The sequence below is a fragment of the Danio rerio genome, chromosome 5, assembly GCF_052040795.2.
Source record: "Danio rerio strain M-AB ecotype USA chromosome 5, GRCz13ab, whole genome shotgun sequence".
Lineage (NCBI taxonomy): Eukaryota > Metazoa > Chordata > Actinopteri > Cypriniformes > Danionidae > Danio > Danio rerio.
This window is the reverse complement of record NC_141025.1, coordinates 71,580,001-71,601,473: the sequence shown is the minus strand read 5'-3', so window position 1 is coordinate 71,601,473 and position 21,473 is coordinate 71,580,001. Positions and strand designations below refer to the sequence as shown.

The following is a 21,473-nucleotide window of genomic DNA, read 5'->3' as shown; positions in this document are numbered from 1 at the left end:
TTTAAAATGCAAATCCAATTGAATTCATTTTATTTAGTAAACAAAGCAAGTCTCTCATATATCTACTGAAAGACAGAAAATATTACTGTACAAACTGCATTGTACATAAATCAGATGAACATTTTCATATTAGTCAATAATATTACTGTAATTATTTAAAAACTAAATAAATATAGATTCACACACATATTTACTCAAGTAGATAAACAGAATTAATGATAGGCTAAAAATCTGCAGAAATATGCGGAAAATCTGCAGAATTCTGACCGTGCAGATTCCGTGTGGGCCTACTTATGAAGCCAATAAGATAGGAGATCACCTGAAAATTCTGTTTTACTGGGTATATTCGGTATGGCTTTAAATAAAATGTTACTATGTGTTTCTTTTAATAGTCTAATAACATTTCTTCTCAATTTCAAACAGAGATTCTGCCATTTAAAGAATATTTTTTTGCTATTGAAAATCATGGTTATTCCAGCAAATATTGCTTTATTAATTTATTTTACTTGTACTGTGTTCTCTAAAAATGAATATAGACATGTCTCAAGGCTGATTTTTGTGAGTAATCAACCAAAAGGCAAAAGGCCGATTTATACTTCTGCATCAAGTGATCGCCATGACCCTACATCGTAAGCCTTGCGCGTAGCCGTGCATTTGTACTTCTGCATGCTGATAGGTTACGTTCCTCTGTGTTGAGTTACTTCGAGGGTGTTTTGTTTTTTCTGAATGCTACCTCAATATACAAGTAGTTAAAGCTCGCTCATTCGGAGACTGGAACCTGCGAACTTTAATCAAAAGGTAAACATAAAACAACTAAAGCTCCTTCACAGGATTCAGCAGTTAAACACTTGCTCCATCGGGCTCACGGCTCTCAGCACCACCCATGCTCATCACTGCTACCAAGCCAACCAATCACAGAGTTTTCGCTACCATACGCGATGCAGAAGTATAAATCAGCCTTTAGCCTTTTGGACGATTACTCAAAAAGGTAATGATTCGCACTCATCAAGTAATTGCTTCGTACTGTTTTTATTTTTTCTTCTTACATTCTTCGGGTGATTAAAAGACAAACGTTTCAGCACAATGCCTTCCTCAGTCTGTAATTACTCACAAAAATCCTCTAAATGTCAGAGGAGGGGGACTCCAGTCACATGACTTGACTCAAGTCAGACTGAAGTTGCAAAATTTAGGACTTGAGACTTGCTTGACAAATATCTAAAAAAGACTCGACTTGCTTGGAGTTGACTGTCATGACTTGACTTGGACTTGAGTTGAATGACTCGAAATAACTTGTTTTAGTTAAATACAAACTGTTTGTTTTAAAAAAGTCTGAAAGTTATAACAAACGCAAGCGCAGTCTTATTAGCTTATCGGTTCTCAGATTGCTCTGAAAGATAGGTTCTCTGTACTTTTCCGAATAAAGCAATTCCTGACTCGCGTTGATGATTTAAGTAAGTGGATAACTCTACATATTGTTTTTTGTCCATGTCAAAGGGAGTGCAAGGTAAGTTAAAAGGTAAGTAACTTTAAGTATTTTGTGGATAAGTATTTACTGGAAACACAAAGTTGAATTTGCTGAACTAAACCAATCAGGTCATGAAGAGTATACAGTAACGAGAAATGGAAGGCGCTCCTCCAAAGATGAATTTCGGGTTTAAAGATTACAAGCAAGACGACGCCAAAAAGAAAAGCAACATGCAAAGCATGCAACTCAAAAGTGAGTGACTCAATTACCACAACTTTTAAGTTCATTTGACAATTTAAATCACACCAAAGATAGTAAGTTATGAAGTTAGTTCAGCTGTTTTCAGCTTACATCTTGGCTAATCAAAGTTTATACTATTTGTATATACAAAATAGCAAAAGTTCGAAAATCTACAAAAATTTGATTGACTTGAAAGTGACTTGCTAGACCAAGCTACGACTTCACTTGACCTGAAATAAGCGGTGACTTTACTTGAGTCTGACAAAAATTGACTTGACTTGCTTGAGGCTTAAAGGTTGACTCGAGACTTGCTTGTGACTTACCCCCACCTCTGCTAAATGTCAACATTTCTGTTTTAAATTCAGAAGAAATGTCATTAGTAGTTTCCATAACTGTACTCATGTAAATCCAGAGTAAATCAGAATTTTAATGAAGTCTATAAATATGTGGCTCTTTTTTTTTTGAAAAAGCAGCCTTTAAATTCACAAAACACAGGGTTTTTGCTTCCACCTCTGGTCATTGACAGGCAGTGTGTTTCGTGTCACTGGCTTCTCAGCGAGCGACCTTGAGCGACAAAGTAAATCAAATTCCCAATTGTTTTCTTGGACCATCAAACAGAAATATGGGGACAGAGTGACTTTCATAATATACCCTGTGAGAAACTTAGGATATATTATTTCAATAAAAATCTCTATAAATAATGTAGCGTATTCCATAAAAAATAGACTTTGACCCAAGTTGTTCATTTCACCGTAATAAAATAGTTTCTCCTGTTAAATCATCCCCTCATTTGGTTTAGAGCAGAGCAATACTCGCAAAAAGGTGCTCGTTCACCAACTAAACCAAACTTTCATCAGTCAAGTTCTTCATTACAAAATACTTCACAACATCAACAACGGAACGAATAAAAAGTAAATCAAATAAATTAAAAGTCTCCTTTAACACTTGGCAGGGATTTTCATATTACATTCACCTTTTTCTCCTCACAGCGCCCCATCTCCGCTATACATACGGCCGGTAGTTTTTGGATTTCCATCTCTTTGAGCGAAAGCGAAAGAAGAAGAACATGAACATGAGGAAAACGCAGGACAGAGCGTAAAGCAGCACGCAGAGGCTCATGTCCACGCTGGAGAATCCCAAACCTAAGAACGTCATCCCTGGCCTGGCCTCGATCTGGACGCCGCTGTGCTTCTCTACCTCACCACCACTGTCAGTCCTTTTTTGATGCTTGGGAAGGATCTCGGGAGACTTGAGGTTCTGGTTGATGTGGATTTTGCTGTTGGGTTTGGTTATGGCTTTGGGTTTGTCGGGCGCCGGTGGGCCTGGCTCTGATTGGCTGCTGGAGTATTTCGGAGAGATGTTTGAAGCACTGTAGTGTTGCTTGAGGAAAGCGAGCACCATCTGTTCGTTCCAGACATGAAGGCCTTCCTGCTCCTCGTGGCATGTGGGACAGAGGTCAGGGGTGGGCCACTGAGTTTTAGGAAACATCGGGTCCTCGCTCATCGAACCTGCAAGACAAGTCAATCAACCATGAGCATGATGCAGACTATACCTTAACACGTGCAAGTTTAATAATGAGGGCTGTGTCTGAAATCGTATACTTCCCTATTATATAGTACAATATAGTTAAAAACCGTAAGTGAGCCAAGAAGTGTGTCCGAATTCATAGTATTCGAAAAACGGTATGTGAGAATTACCTGGCCGAAGTACAACTTCAAGCGAAATTTTGAAATGCGCATCCAGTGGACATTACACTATCTCACAATGCCTCGGGAGTAAAAAGAAGACATTTTACAGCCTTAAAACATCTATAATAATCGTAAAAAATAAAGCGTATTACTTCACGGATTTCGCCTATTGCGGGTAGTTTTTAGAAAATAACTCACACGATAAATGAGAACCACTGTATAGTATATTCAGTGCTAAATAGTTAAAAACAGTTAGCGAGCCATGAAGTTAATTAAGGAGTAAAGCCCCATTCGCACGAGGAGTCAGCTTCAACGCTTTCCATTCAATTTGAATGGGTAATGTCAGGCGTTGCCGAACTCTATTGTGGATGGTCGGTGCCGCTTCAGAGGCGTTGCTCGTTGTTCAGACTAGCTCAACTTTTCAAGCGCCGACGGAAGCGTCAGCCAATCAGAACGCTGTATGCAAATACACCAGCTTAGACAGTGGCCTATTGCTGACTAATTTAATTGCCCCAGAGGCATTTCAAAAATGGCCGGCGAGTTGAATGACTTGCCTTAAAGAGACTTTGGTACGTCGTAATTCCATTTATACTATTCACATTCACACTATACAGTAAATAATGTACTTTTCTAATGGTCGTGTAGTAAATTTCAATGTAGTACCTACTCGAGTAGTAGGCAATTTCGGACACAGCCAGTATCCATTTAGTATCAGATTTTGTCTTTGCTCATCAGTGTTCATCTTCCATTTTTCTTGTTATATTTTCCTACCTTCTTACCACTTAAGTATTTTTTTCTGTCTTTGATTTTCCTTTAATTCTGGTACTTGGGTTCGTTCTGCATTTTTATTTTCCTTCCTTTCAGTCCAACTCATGTCATTCTTTCTTTCACTCTTTGCTTTTCACCTTTTATCCCTGCTTTCCTCTTCATGTCTTTTATTTTTCTTCCACTACTTTTATTTATTTATTTTGTCTGTTTAGCTTTTTCTGTCCATGTTTCATTCGTCAATTTCCTTCCTTTCTGTCCTACTTTCATCCTGTCTGCCTTTCTTAAACCACTGCTTTCAATTTCTTTCAATACTTTATTCTTTCACGTCTTTTGTCCATTTCCCTTTATTTTAAGTCTTTTATTTATGTTCTACTTCCCATCAGTTTCTTTTCCTTTTGTCCTTCCTTCCTGTCAGTTTTCCTTCTTTTGTGTTCTTTTGTGTACTTCTTTTTTTTTCATTTTTCTTTCAATATGTTTATTTATTTATTTTGTTTGTTTCACCTTTTCTGCACATTTTTCCTTCTTGTCCATATTCCTTCCTTTTTGTCCTACTTTCATTCTGTCTACCTTCCTAGCATAATTCTTCAAATTTTTGTTCATCTACTTTACCCTTTCTTTTTTGTTCTTCTTTCACATTTTTTCTCGATTTGCTTTTCCATTGCTTCCCATCTTCATACTTCCTTGATGCACTTTTTCCTAGTTTTTCTTACCTTCCTAATTTTATTCTTTTTGCCTTTTATTTCTGTCATTTCATGGTGCTTCTTGTTTCATTTCCCTGCCTTCTTTCTTTCACTTTTCTTTTTGGTTGTGTCTCTGTTCTTACCTCCCTTTTCCTTCCAGTACTTCCTTCCTGCACTTTCATCCTTCATATCTATCTATCTTTCTTTTTTTTCTTTCAAGTTTTCTTGCTTTTCCAATCATATTTTTCAGTGGTTTCCTTTATTTTGCTGTACTTTATTTTATTTTTCTCTTTCTTTCTTTCTTTCTTTCTTTCTTTCTTTCTTTCTTTCTTTCTTTCTTTCTTTCTTTCTTTCTTTCTTTCTTTCTTTCAAGCATTTTTCATATTTATGCAGTCATATTTCATATTATTTTGTTTTGTTGTACTTCATTTTCTTTATCTAACCCCTTTTCCTTCCTTCCTTTTTTTCTCTTTCTTTTTTTCTTTCTTTCTGGTTATTTTCTTCCGAGCAGTTTTCATATTTATGCTGTCATATTTCATATTATTTCCTTTTTATTGTACTTCATTTTCTCGATTTAAAGCTTTTTCCTTTCTTTCGTTCTTTCGTTCTTTCTTTCTTTCCTTCCTTCTTTCCTTCCTTCCTTCCTTTTCTTCCAAACATTTATTTTATTTATGCTGTCATATTTCATATTATTTTCTTTATTTGGTTGTACTTTTATACATTTTTTCCATTTAACCCTTTTTTCCTTTCTTTCTTGTCTATTATTTTCTTCCCACACTTTTTAGAGAATTTTTCATATTTATGACATCATTCATTCATTCATTTTTCTTCGGCTTAGTCCCTCATTTATCAGGGATTTTCTCAGTGGAATGAACCGCCAACTATTACATATGTTTTACACAGCAGATCCCCCTCCAGCTACAACCCAGTACTTGGAAGCATCCATACACTCCCACATTCACACACACACTCATACACTACGGCCAATTTAGTTTATTCTATTCACCTGTACCACATTTCACAGTCTTTGGACTGTGGGGGAAACCGAAGCACCCAGAGAGAACACATGTCGACATGGGGAGAACATGCAAACTCCACACAGAAATACCAACTGACATAGCAGGGACTCGAACCAGCGACCTTCTTGCTGTGAGGCGACAGTGCTAACTACTGAGCCACCATGCCATCCTTTACGTCCTTCATTTCTTACTTTACTATTTTTTACTTACATTTTTCCTTTTTATTTTAAAATCTCAAATCTCTCACCTGACAGTCTTGCGTTAACCTGGTTGTGTTTCCTCCAGAGCCACAACACCGCCTCATCAACAGTCTTGACCTGGTTCAGAGACTCCTGTGCCATCTCCTCAAAATGCTTCCCACACTCCTGGCATCCAAAGAAGGTCCCAATGTAGCGACGCATGGTCTGAAGCACTGCCAAGGGATCGTCCTCAAAACCTGAATAAAAGAGGGAGGGGAAGGGGGTTACATTATTGCCCTGATGGAGAAACATAGATTCATAAAAAATGTTTATTAATAGAAACCTCTGCTTGCTACTGTTACATATAGGGCTGACCAATATATCATTTGAGCATGGATATCGCAATATGTGTAACTGCAATAGTCACATCCCAGGATTATATGATTTATTAAAGAGAAAAAGATAAAGCATTATTAAAAACTTTTTTTTATTTATACAATGATTACTATGTCATTTTACATTTAATTGTTCAATTTATGTACTTGAATACTGTTTGACTCCCCAGAAAACCTTAAAGCCGAGTTTACGCATTTATTTTTTCTTGTAATGTATTTATGCAGACGCACTGCATAGAAAAACACTTGTTCATCCCAGTCAATCTGCATTAATGAAATCTTTCCAAATAGATCTACTCAAATCATCTGGTGAAATTATACTCATATTGCAATATATATCACGGCAAAACAAAATAACGCATTTTTTATTGCGCAACCAGTTACATACATACTTATCAGTCCCTAAAGAATTTCATTTTTAGAAAATTTTGAAGCCTAAAATTACTTTTTTCCCCTCATTATTTGCACCAATATTTGCTGCATTCCGTTTTTTCTGTAAAAAAAATAACAACAGAGATCAATCTTACAAAACAAAATTTGAACTCAATAACTGTTAAGATCTGTAATTTATATAAAGGAAACACTGAGAGAAAATGAATATCTACATATTAATTATATTATATATTATATTTACCCCCAATATATTATATTTACACCCTATAAATCCTAATAACATCCTACTTGATATATAAAAGACTCTAAATCATCAAAAATGAACAAAATTATGTTGAAAAATCTCTTTTACATTAGCAATTTTCATTATGATTTTGTTATGCTGTTATATTTCCTCATATATATCTCCATCCTGTTAGGGACACATTTGACAATAAAAACAATTTTTATTTCCTATTTTATATTTATTTCTAGTTGTTAATTTTGTTCTTATTTTTGTAATATTTATTACTAATATTCTAAATAATATTATATTAATAATAATTAATAATAGTGTTAATTCCTGGTTTATTTAATTTATTTTTACAATGTAGAGTTCTGTTATTAAAATTTTAACTGTCTTTTTGATATTAGTTATGTTATGTAGTTATGTTAAATTTATTTATATATATATATATATATATATATATATATATATATATATATATATACACACACTCACACACACACACACATATTTATATATATATATATATATATATATATATATACATATACATATATATATATATATATATATATATATATATATATATATATATGCATGTATGTATGTATATATATATATATATATATATGTATGTATGTATGTATGTATGTATATATATATATATATATATATATATATGTATGTATGTATGTATGTATATATGTATGTATGTATGTATGTATGTATGTATGTATGTATGTATGTATGTATATATATGTATGTATATATATGTATGTATATATATATGTATGTATGTATGTGTATATATATATATATATATATATATATATATATATATATAGTTGAAGTCAGAATTATTAGCCCCTCTTTGAATTATTATTATTTTTTAAATATTTCCGAAATGATGTTTGACAGAGACAGGAAATTTTCACAGTATGTCTGATAATATTTTTTCTTCTGGAGAAAGTTTTATTCATTTTATTTCAGCAAGAATAAAAGCAGCTTTTAATTAAAAAAAACATTTTAAGGTCATATTATTAGCCCTTTAAGCTATATTTGTTTTTCGATAGTGTACAGAACAAACCTTCTTTATACAATACCTACAATACCCTCGTTATACTAATTACCCTAACCTGCCTAGTTAACCTTATTAACCAAGTTAAGCCTTTAAATGTCACTGTTAGCTGTATGGAAGTGTCTTGAAAAATATCTAGTCAAATATTATTTACTGTCATCATGGCAAAGATAAAATAGTAGTAGTCTTCTAAACTATGGTGAAATATAGTTTATTTACATGTATGGGCATTTTCATTGTTGATTTTTCCACATTCTTTCTCTTTATATATGTCAAACTGGCCCTTAAAAGCGTAATAATGTCACATAATATGTCTAAAGCTGCCTAAAACCTGTTCTAAATCATGGCAAAACAACCTAGAGGGACTGACTTGTATACCAGCATGATTATACTTGTATACATCTTATTTTACTTGAGTAATCTACAAACGCAGCTTAAGAGATCTCCAACATGCTTCAGGTTCACTGAGAGGAAGGGATTTCCCTGCTCATACCGGTGTTGGCCAGAGCATCAGGCCGGTTGGCAGCTTGCACAGTCAAAACGTGAAAGAGAGTCCAGAGGGAGCATGGATATCCTCTTAGTGCCACACTGCTACCCTGGCATCCAACCCACTGCACTTGTTCACTCAGGTACAGTCCCGAGATCTGAGAATAAAACAAACAGCACTTTAAAACCACCAACACGCTGATTTATGCTTCTGAATTGTATTGTCATGATTAGTAGTCATTTAGTAGTTTGAAACATTTTAACACCAATTTTTGCACCATAACAAAAATAGTGTTATAGGATTTTTTCCCCATATTTGTATTATTTACAGCCGTATTACTGTTGTATTCCTTCTACTGACATTTTTGGTATTATCGGCTGCCTGACTTTCTATTGATCAATCGATTTTTGGCATTATCAATTGATTTTTGGTATTATCGATGAATTTTTCGTATTATCAATCTATTTTGGTATTATCTACTGACTTACTATCAATCGATTTTTAGAATTTTTGATTGATTTTGGAATGATTGACTGACTTATTATCAATCGATTTTTGGTATTATCGACTTATTATTATACGATTTTTGGAATTATCGTCTGACTTATCTATCGTTTTTTGGTATTATTGATTGATTTTGGTATTATTGACTGACTTGTTATCAATAAATTTTTGGAATTATTGATCGATTTTGGTATCATCGACTGACTTATCAATCGTTTTTTGGTATCATTGAATGATTTTGGTATTATCGACTGACTTGTTGTCAATCAATTTTTAGCATTAATGATCAATTGTGGTATTATCGACTGAGTTGTTATAAATCAAATTTTGGAGTTATTGATCGCTTTTGGTATTATCGACTGACTTATCAATCGATTTTTGATATTATCGATCGATTTTGGTATTATCGTCTGACTAATTTTAATATATTTTTGGTATTATCGCTAAATTTTGGTATTATCGACTGACTTATTATCAATTGATTTTTCTTATTATTGATCGATTTTGGTATTATTGATTGATTTTTGGTATTATCGACTTATTATCAATCAATTTTTAGTACTATTGATTGATTTTGTTGTTATCGGCTGACTTGTTATCAATCAATTTTTGGAATTTTTGATCGAGTTTGGTATTATCGACTGACTTATCAATCGATTTGTGATAATATTGATCGATTTTGTTATTATCAACTGACTTATTATCAATCAATTTTTGGTATTATCGCAAAATTTTGGTATTATCGACTGACATATTATCAATTGATTTTTAGTATTATTGATTGATTTCTGATATTATCGACTTATCAAAAAAATTTTGGTATTATCGATCGATTTTGGTGTTATCGACTGACTTATCAAAAAATTTTTGGTATTATCGATCGATTTTGGTATTATTGATCGATTTTGGTTTTATCGACTGGCTTATTCTCAATCAATTTTGGCATTTTCGATTGATTTTGGTATTATTGATCGATTTTGGTATTATCGACTGACTTATTAGCAATTGATTTTTGGTATTATTGATTAATTTAGGTATTATTGTCTGACTTATTATTAATCGACTTTTGGTATTAATGATTGATTTTGGTATTATTGATTGATTTTGGTATTATCGACAGACTTGTTATCAATAATTTTTTGTATTATCGCTGACTTATTATCAATCAATTTTTTATATTACCGTCTAACTTACTATCAATTGATTTTTGGTATTATTCATTCATTTAGGTATTATTGTCTGACTTATTTTCAATCGATTTTTGGTATTATCGTCTGACTTATTATTAATCGACTTTTGGTATTATTGATTGATTTTGGTATTATTGATTGATTTTGGTATTATCGACGGACTTGTTATCAATAATTTTTTGTATTATCGCTGACTTATTATCAATAAATTTTTTATATTACCGTCTAACTTACTATCAATTGATTTTTGGTATTATCAATACATTGTTGGTATTATTGACTTACTATTGATCAGCTTTTGGTATTATTGATCGATTTTGGTATAATCAATCCATCTTGGTATTATCGACTTATTGTCAATTGTATTTTAGTATTATCTGTCAAATTTTGATGTTATCATTGATATCTTAAATTTGGCCAATAAACTACACCCAAATGAAAATTTTAAACCATGCAGTAAAAGAGTTAAAGGAGCAAATAATAAAATAGTAGATGAATTATGTTACGCTAATCAGCTCACTCCCAAAACTTTACAGAGTGTACTTTGTAGAATGATAAATAAAACTGTAAAAAAATATGAATAGGTAATATACAGAAAGTGATCGAACAGTTTTGCCTCTATAATCAATGAAGCAGATATCACTTTAGTTAAAGTTTTTGTCAGTTTTTTGGGCCAAATATCTAAAGATTCTAAAACAAAGAAGTATTTTTTAGACAAGCTAAAAATATTGTCTTGTTTATCATTAAAACAAGCAAAATAATCTGCCAATAGGGTAAGAAAAACAATCTCATTTCAGAGCGCAAGCTAGATTATTCATCTTACCCCATTGGCAGATTACTCTGATTGTTTTATAACTCACTTATTTTTTTTTTTTTTTACATATTATTTCTGAAACAAGACAATATTGTTTGCTCATTTAAAAAATGTTAAAGAAGTTTTATATATTTGGGCAAGAAATAAGGCAAAAACTCTTGATAAGAAAAGGATTTTTTTGCAGTGTAATTGCAAACCCTTATAATATACACAGAAAAATAGGTTTTTATACCTTGCTGGTTATAAGAAAACGTAGACCTCAAGCTTTGAAAAGAGCTCTGTGTGAGCTGTTCTTCATACATCAGTGAACAATAGGGCTTAAGTGCAACTAAAACGCTCAACAAACATGGCCGTAATTGGCTAAAATGTTTAACAGGGAAAAAAAAAAGCATTGTACACAGAAACCTTTGATGCTCTTCACAGAGTGCTCACAAATACCCACCAGACTAATGCTACAGGAAGGCATGTACCGTTACATCTTTAAATTGTGAAAGTGTTGACTTGCTTTCAAGATACTAGTTCTTTTAAACAGAGATGTGTTCTATTTATCATCTATGATCTGAAAACGAACATGTTGTTAACTGGGGGACAGTCTTACCCTCATCTTGTTGTTAACTAGATCGAGGATGGCATCATAGGGGATCTTCTCCAAAGGTAAACTGACTAGCCATTCCAGCAATGTCTCCAAAAGTTTCACCACCGACTGGTGGCCTGGAAACAGCTGAAATCAAAAATAAGATGCACTGTAAATGATTTCAGCGTGAGAAGACACCCCCAGTGCAAAGAAATGCTGCGTTTGTGTTAAAACACTACCTTGGCAACAACGGTTACAAAGTCCTTGAAGGTTTTCAGCTCCTCTCCTTCTAAGGTCTTGTGGGTGGCCAGCTCAACCCTCAGGAGATAATGTAAGCCAGACTCCAGATCTGCCATGTATACCTTAGACCTGAAGAAACATTCATTTTTGATTCACCTCGTCTTTGTTAAAGGAATAGAAACAGAAAATAACATAAAAAGTTTTACCATTTCCTTGGTGTAAACACTTTTTTTCTTCCTTACAGACAAACATAATTAGAATAATATCTAAATAATAATAATACCCTGGCTCAACCAAACTTTTAAAAAAAGGCGGTGATTTTTAATGCCTCAAAAACCCATTAATGAATGTAATCCATACGACTCCAATGTGTTGTAACTGGGCTCTTATGAACATGTTTAACAGTTGGAAGCCATTGATAATAGCTTATGAAGTTTCAAATTTGGATATTTTCCTTACAAAAACCCATCACTTTGCTTCAGAGGGCATTCATTAACCCACTGGAGTTGTAAGGATTATTTTTATGAAGGAAGGCCGAGCTTTTTTGGAGCATCAAAAACGTGAGCACCATTCACAGCTGTTGTAAAACTGGGTAAAGTCAGGACTCAAGACACACACGCAAGCACGCACAGATACACATCTGTTTAGTGCATTTCCCACACACGTCAAACACACTTTGCTTCACTCCTATCAAACTTGATGCTTGATGTATTAATGCGGTTTCTACTTAAATTCCTTTTATTCATACATTAATTTATTTATTAATTAATAGATCAATTCAATTATTCACTCACTCACTAATTTTATATAATACATTTTTCTTTCATTTGTTTATTCATTCATTTGTTCACTTATTAATTTATTTGTTTATTCACTTGTTCATTCATTCATTCACACTCATTTTAAGTAATAGTTTTTTCTTACATTTGTTTATTTATTCATTCGTTTATTCAACTATTCATTCATTTATTCATTCTTTTGTTTTTTCGGTTATTCATTCATTCATTCAATAATTCATTCATTTACTTATTCATGTATTGGTTCATTTGTTTATTTATTTATTCATTCGTTCGTTAATGTATTCACTTATTCATCCATTACCTTACTTATACATTCATTTGCTTATTCATTCACTCACTCGCTCGCTCACTCACTATTTTATATAACACATTTTTCTTTCATTCATTTAATTATTCATTCATTCTTTTTTATTCACTTTTCATTCATTAATTCAATAATTCATTCATTAACTTACTTATTCATCTGTTTATTCATTTATTCACATATTCTTTAACTTATTTATTCATTCCCTCATTCATTCATTCGCTTGTTCATTCATTCACTTACTCATTTGAACTAATACTTTTTTTGTTTCATTTGTTTATTCATTCATTCTTTTTTTATTCACTTAATAATTAATTCATTAACCTATTCATTTATTAATTCATTTGTTTATTTATTAGTTCGTTTGTTCATATGTTTTTTCATTAACTTATTTATTCACTTGTTCATTCATTCACTCACTCATTTTAAATTACATTTTTCTTTCATTCGTTTAATCATTCATTTTGTTTATTTACTTATTCATTCATTAGCTCAATTCATTCATAAACGTAATTATTAATTAATTAATTTATTTGTTTATTCATTCGTTTATTCATTCACTCACTCATTTTGTATAATACACTATTCTTTCATTCGTTTATTTATTCATTCATTCATTCCTTTGTTTATTCACCTAGTCATTCATTAATTCAATAATTCATTCATTAACTTATTCATTCACTAATTTATTTATTCATTTGTTTATTCATTCATTCATTCATTCAATTATTTGCTTACTTTACAAAATGAAAGACAAAAACAAAGAACAAAATGTTTGTAAATGTTTTCTTAAAGCTACCAGTAAACTCTTATTCTGAATTACGTTATAAAACGTGACTTAAATCCCCATAGCAACTTACCTGTTGTTGTTTTGTTATTTTTTTTCACAGCACAGCAGTTAAGCCAGTGTGACTTGACATGCTTATTTTTCAAAACCTATTACACAATTTGGTGTAATTTGGCGTTCGAGACACCTTTTACATTTAGTTTCACATTTAGTCATTTTAGCAGATGCACTTGTCCAACGCGACTTACAATCAAGGAGGTATAATATAATATTTTATATAATTATTGTTGTTAAAAAAACAGCCATGCTGCTTAATATTTTTGCAGAAACTGTGGAAAAGACTCAAGATTCTTTGACAAATAGAAAGTTCGGAGAAACAGTATTTGCAATCCCTTTTTAACAACTAAATGCATCCTTGATTAGAACTAATGTTAATTATTATCCGAGTACAGACTTTTGAGCAGTAGCATATAAATCAATAAAACTCACTTTTTAAACTCTTTCCACTCCACCTGGGCTCCCTGTCCATTAATCCCAGGCTGAGGACGCTGCAGGGACGAGGTGGACTGTTTTCTGTGTACTCCAGGGAGGAGTTTTAGGAAGGAGGAGAAGAAAAAACGTAACTTCTTCTGCCTGTGAACAACAAAATAAAAAATAAAAACACATAAAATAAACAATTCATCTATTTAATAGTTTGACCAAAATGAACTCAGCAGAGGCCATTTAACGTACACATTCATAACAGTGTGTGTGCCGTTGGGCTGAAAAAGGTATGCCGAGGGAACTGAACTAATCCCCAGCTTGTCCATTAGGAGTTGGTCTGAGCTCAGAGCTCTCTTCACCACCAAACCCTCATATGGCATTAGGTCCAAAATTACCTAGTTAAAAAGAGCACACAACACTCAATCAGAGCATTATAAATCAAGCTGGATCACTAATTATCCCCTAAAGGATCACTTAGATCATCATCTACTCACCCACTCGTCATTTGAAACCGTTGTTATGTTCTTTTTGCAAGGAGTTCAGTTTTTACTGGATTGTCTAAACCGGCTACTCTCAACAGTTTTTTTTTTTTTGGACTCCAAGGCCCCTTTAGGCCTTTACAGTATTTGAAAGATATTTTATTAGGCACTTTAAGTGTCCCTGCTACTTCTGTTGTAAAACATTATTTAATACATAAACTTAACATATGATATAGGAACTTAACAGAGTTAGGCTGACAAGAGAAAAAAGACAATCATAAAAATGTATTTTAGTGCATTACGTGCACACACACAATGTTTTATTTGAATTTTGATCCTTTTGTTTTAAGCAGTTAAATTTTTTTTTATTGTTACTACTACTAAAATGTTTGTTGAGAACACCATGCTGAGAACAGCAGAACTTTCTGTTAAAAGAACAATCCACCTGTATTGAAAATGGCTCATTTTACAAGTCTCCTGGAGTTAAACAGTTGACTTGAACCATTTTCCAATCCATTCAGTTGATTTCTTGACCACTTTTATCATAGCTTAGCATAATATATTAAATCCAATTAGACCATTAGCATTGCATTAAAAAATGAGTTTTGGGCTAATTTTACAAGTTTCCAAGAGTTAAACAGCGGACTTGAACCATTTTTGAATCAATTCAGTCGATTTCTTGGACACCTTTAGCTTAGCTTAACTTAGCATAATGAAATGCATCCAATTAGACCATTAGCATCACGTAAAAAAAGGAGTTTTGGGCTCATTTTACAAGTCTCCTAGAGTTAAACAGTTGACGTGAAACATTATGGAATTAATTTAGTCTATTTCTTTGTCACTTTTAGCTTAGCTGAGCTTTATTTGTTGAATCCAATTGAACCATTAGCATCACGTAAAAAAAAAGTTTTGGGCTCATTTTACAAGTCTCCTAGAGTTAGACAGTTAATTTGAACCATTTTTGAATCCATTCAGTCGATTTTTTTGGTCACTTTTAGCTTAGCTTAGCATAATGTATTGAACCTAATTAGACCATTAGCATTACATTAAAAAAAAGAGTTTTGGGCTCATTTTCATGTCTCCAAGTGTTAAACAGTTGACCTTAACCATTTTTAAATCAATTAATTCGATTTTCTGATTACTTGTAGCTTAGCAAAACGCGGTGAATCCAAATAAACTATCAGCATTACATAAAAAAAGAGGTTTTGGGCTCATTTTACAAGTCTCCTGGAGTTAAACAGTTGACTTGAACCATTTTTAAATCCATTCAGTCCATTTTTTTTACCACTTTTAGCTTAGCTTAGCATAATGTATTGAATCCAATTAGACTATAAGCATTATGTAAAAAAAAAAAAAAAGTTTTGATCGTTTTCCCATTTAAAGCTCGAATCTGAAATCGTGTAATACATCATGTAATAAAACTCAGAAGTGATGATATTAAGCGTTCCTTATACCATAAAAGTATTATGCATCCTTAATTAAATTATACAAGAGTCAAAAGTTCTTTAGAGGGATAGTTCACCAAAAAGTTGCTAATTTAACTATTTAACAATCCCTAAGTGGCTCCAAATATTTAGGATTTTCTTTAGTTTTGCTGTTTAACAAAAAAGGAAACAAGGAATTTTGGTTATATGTAGCCACGAATTGACATTGTAGGTAAAATAAGCATTATGGACGTCAATTGCTAGTTATGAACATTCTTCAAACTATGTTCATCAACTCTCAAACTCATTATCAACAGCTATCCTAAACAGGTTTGGAACAAGTGTCAACAAATCATGACAGAATTAAAATTTTTGAGTGAACTATCCCTTTTACAACAGAATTGATGATGGATTACCAAATTTAATTGGTGCTTCTCCTTTATTTCCTCACAAAGGATAACAGGTATGTAAAGCAAGACGTGTATGTGGAAGCTAGTGTTGGATTAATCATTCTTTTTAATGTACACAATATGAACTCTTAAACCTCAAGATCAATCTTTTCATATATGCTAATGATGATCTGTAGTGTAGCTGGCATTCAGTAATTGCAGGCTTTGTGCTTTGTTACTTTTAATACGAAACATCTCAGCTTTTACATTCAGCCATAAAATACAAACAATAAATGCTTTGATGCTCTTTATGCGCTTCACTATAGCCACTTTGTGCACATTCAATTATGTTCAGATGGTGGAACGACGTCAGTGAATTCTGTAAACAATTATTTTACATGTATTTCAAGAGTTCACACTTAGCTGATGATTTACAAAGCTTATTTGGCATGCTGTCCCGGGAGAGAGCCCCGAGCTCAAGGGCTCCTCGAGCCCGGGGCTTCCTCCCGTTGGCAGAGCAAGAAGGGAGCCCGAGCTCGGTGGATCTCAGAACTCCCCTGCTGCTGTAGCTAAGGGAACGTAAGGAATTAGACAAGCTTGATTGTTATGTATGTTGAATGTCTTTGGATGGTGGGAGGAAACCAGAGAACCCGGGGAAAACCCACGCGGACACGGGAAGGACATACAAACTCCCCACAGAAACACTCACCGGTCCTATAGAACTAGGACCGGCAGTATTCTTGCTGTGTGGTTCACAGTGCTAACCACTGGACCGCCGTGCCGCCCAATCGCAGGTAAAGGAGGAGAATAGGGGAGGAGGGGGGTTTCTTCCAAACGAAGATAAAGTGAACTGAAAACTGAGGCTATTTATGGTGCCTTAGGGCTCATATGATTGGAAGATTAGTGATTAGCAAATACGAGACTGGACGTGATAAATCATAAGCACATGATCCTCTCGAAATTAGTTTATGAATAAACTTCACTTATTTTTTTAAAAATGCATAAACTTGTTAATAATCAGCTAGAGAGAGATTTCAAGAAAGGAGCATTTTGCAAAAAAAAAAAAAAAATCTGTATATATTTTACAGTGCTGGATTAGGCAATTTATATAATTTATTTGAAAAAGGGCAGATTAAATGTATAGAAAGATTATAGGCAGTTTTTTTTAATCATCAGATAAAAAATATGCTGTTAAAAGGCTGGGTTCCACAAAATTCATCCATATTGTCCCAACACAAATAGATTTAAATGAGACTTGCTTGTTTTCACAAATTTAAGTGGGTCAAACATAAAACATCATCATTTAGTAACCAAAAATCTCAGAAATAGTATTGTTTAAGTGTTCTGTTGATAACTATATTTGATAACAGTTAGTAACTATAATATAACCAAAATCGACTACTGAAGATTTTAGAAAATGCATCCCTTGGTCAAATATGTTACATAGGAGAACTTCTGCTTGTTTGCATACATCTGTTATTCATTATGTGTGTTCACTGGAAATTGTCTTGTGAAGTGCTTTACAATTTGGCAAGCCTTTGGTTCTTTTATGCATCAAGAATGCATCACATTTGAATATAATGAAACGTATTGGCAGAGTGAAAGGTGAAATTAACCTTCTGAAAAGCAAAGAAATTTCAACACCATTCTCACACAAAGCTATTGTACAGCTTTAGATTCATCGTTTTACTACTTTAACTTTCAGCAAATCAACAAATCTTTCTACTTTCTAAATAGTGGCTGAGACTTGTTTCAATTTATTTTTCGACCCAATTTTGTGACTCTGGGCCACAAAACCAGACACAAGTGTTGATTGTATTACCTGAAAGCTTTAAATATGCTTTAAATGGCATTACAAATTAATTTAAATGTGCAGTATGTAATTTTGACACTGTTGTGAATTTCTGTAGTCTGTCTCACGGCACCAAAACTGTTGTGAAATTCTAAGATGAGCCCAAAAACCAGGAAGAACTTTCGGGTATCTGCAGAATACTTTAATAAGAAGAGCTCAGCGTAGCTGTGGCGCCATCGAAAGAACTCTTTATAGGTAAAGCAGAGACTCAGTTTAAATACATTTTTACACACATTGATACATGTAGGTGAGGACAGTCTAAAACAAAGCATGCAAACAAAGTGGTGTTGTCGGCAATTGCAAAAGATCATAATTTATTTTTTAATAACTACAAACTTTACAAAACTATAACCTACCGGTCAAAAGTTTTGGGTCAGTAGGATTTTTAAATGTTTTAAAATAAGCTTCTCCTGCTCACCAAGGCTGCATTTAAATCATAAAAAAATACAGCACAAAATAGTGAAATGTTACTGCACTATAAAAAAAAAATTTTTTAAAGTAGTTTATCATGTAATTTAATCATTTATTCCAGTGATTTTATAGATGCATTTTCAGCTTCATTACTTTTCAGAAATCACTCTAATATTAATTATTAATATTGCAAAAAAAATTTTTACATTTAATAAATGATCAGAATATAAAAAAAACATTAAAAAGTAGTGTATATCACAAAACTATATTTATATAGAAAGTACATTCTATAGTATGAATGTGAGGTAGTATATGTATAGTACGAATGGAATCACAAAGCATTTTTATCAGTTTGTGCATTACCTGACTGGATTCCATCACCTAGTGCCTAGCTAGCGCTCTGTTGTTTGTCTTTAATTAATTTTTTGACATGCATTTGCATTATTTTTCCTCTCTGTCTCTAGCTGAATCATTCCAGTTAACCTTGAATGGGCACATTACGATTCAAACATTTAATACCAATAAAGCAAAAAGGCACACGCATCTGAATTAAGGCATGTCTCATCATCTAAGTCGTGATTGCCTACAAAAACAATTTGTCCTCCAGTGCTGCAATGTCATGCTTACATCACTGAGAAAAAGCAGAGTTAGAGTATATATGTGATTTTTGTTCATGCTACTAATTAAAAAATGCACATCATCTAATATTAAAACTAACATCAAAGTTAATAACAATTAAGTCAACATGTTTGAAAAGACATATGGGTGAGTAAATGATGATTTCATCCTGTCCTCAAAAGCGGAAAACCATTTTTCATACCTCTCTCCCTATGTAGGAGTTTCCGTCCTCAACTATAACTGCAGTGTAATGCTCTGTTTTCTTCCCCATTAAGGACAGGACGTCCTCAGACCTGCAACAGATCACAAACTCAACATTTATGAATAGGAAATGGAGACACATTCCACTTGTGCCTAGAAATGAAACCCTAAACACACATTCGCTTTGGACCTGGAGGCAGAATGTGCTAAACATCATTAAAAAAAAATCCACTTTTTACAAAAAATAGGCTCATTTTACAAGTCCCCAAGAGCTAAACAGCTGAGTTTTACCATTTTTTATTCTATTCAGGTAATCTCTAGGTCTGGCGGAAGCACTTTTAGCTTAGCTTAGCATAGATCATTGTATTAGATTAGACCATTAGCATCTCACTCAAAAATGACCAAAGAGTTTCGATAATTTTTGTATTCAAAGCTTGATACTTTTGTAGATACACTGTGTGCCAAGATCAGTGGAAAATTAAAAGTTTATATTTTCTAAGCCAATGTGGATAGGAACAATACTCTCAATCTGGCGTAGTAATCAAAGAGTTTTGCAGCTGTACCATGGAAATCTTGAAAATTGGTTAACTTCTGTGTATTCTAGTGAGTTCAGGATCTGCACCAAAATTAATAATTTCAGAATAGTCTCTCAGAAATCATGGTAGCAAGGCATCTTTGGTCATTTCTCAGTAAAATGCTAATGGTCTAATCCAGGGACGGGCAAACTCCGTTTTCTGCAGAGTTTTGCTCTAATACTAATCAACGTCTTCAAGATCGCTAGAAAGCTATAGGCAGGTGTGTTTGATTAGGGTTGGAGGTAAACTTTGTAGGACACTGGCCCTCAAGGACCTAGTTTGCCCATCACTGGTCTAATCTGACTCAATGATCGATATTAAGCTAAACTAAAAGTGCCTCCACCTGACCCGGAGAATGACTAAATGAATAAAAAAACTATTTTTAGATCAGGTTTCCCACTCTATAACCCAACATATCAAATTCCTTGACTTTTCCCTGATTGTCAGGATTTCCATGAGCTATCCACCTTTATTTTCACATGAGTATGGCACGAATATTGTAACTAAAAGGGTACCCATGATGAAAATCAACTTTTGTAAGATGTTTAGACAGAACTGTGTGTAGGTAAAGTGTGTGCACGGTCATATTGGAGTGATAGAAACACAATAAGACTCTTTTTGATAAATTTCCTTTCGTTAAAACAGGATCCAACTATCTCCTGTTCTGAGGCCCACCACAACGTGATGTAGGAGTGTGGTTTCCCCGCCTACCGAATTGATTGACAGACACGTATTAACACGTCTTTGTAGAAATGCATACCAGCAATACAGGATGTGCATAAATCAACTGCGATTAAAAGATCGCGGCTCTCTGTGATCATCCTTAACCTCAAGAATAGGTTTTACAAGTTTTTTAACTTTTTTAAAACAGTACATGTTCATAATAAAGACAAAAATGTGTGTGTGTTTTTTTCAATGTGTGTACGCACCCAAGCACGCTAACTTTGTAATGACATTGTGTGTGACTCATCATTGCAGAAAGGCTTGAATTAAATCCACAACAAATACATCAACAGTTGGGAAAGTCCTTAAGGTGCTTTTACATGGGGCTTCAGTGTTAACGCTTGACAGAGGGTGTGTCTGAAAAGCCAATGAAATTAGTCAGCAATCAGGTCTGAGCTGGTGTATTTGCATAAAGCGATCTGATTGGTTGAGAAAGTCCCAACTTCTGCAGCGAACAATGCCACTGAAGCGGCGCCGACGAATCCAC

General features: G+C 33.3%; 1 protein-coding gene across 1 annotated transcript in view; it reads right to left on the bottom strand.

Moving 5' to 3' along the window:
- Nucleotides 1–1,266: 1,266 nt before the first annotated feature.
- qsox2 (quiescin Q6 sulfhydryl oxidase 2) overlaps nt 1,267–21,473 on the bottom strand; it is a 39,630-nt gene continuing 19,423 nt past the window's right edge. Inside the window, exons 5-12 of the mRNA XM_087254530.1 lie at nt 19,690–19,780; nt 14,564–14,709; nt 14,321–14,464; nt 11,940–12,069; nt 11,725–11,847; nt 8,625–8,775; nt 6,108–6,296; nt 1,267–3,213 (exon numbers count right to left, since the gene is read on the bottom strand). Coding sequence (XP_087110656.1) covers nt 2,708–3,213; nt 6,108–6,296; nt 8,625–8,775; nt 11,725–11,847; nt 11,940–12,069; nt 14,321–14,464; nt 14,564–14,709; nt 19,690–19,780 — 1,480 coding nt within the window. The 3' untranslated portion in view covers nt 1,267–2,707. The remainder of the gene's footprint in view (nt 3,214–6,107; nt 6,297–8,624; nt 8,776–11,724; nt 11,848–11,939; nt 12,070–14,320; nt 14,465–14,563; nt 14,710–19,689; nt 19,781–21,473) is intronic.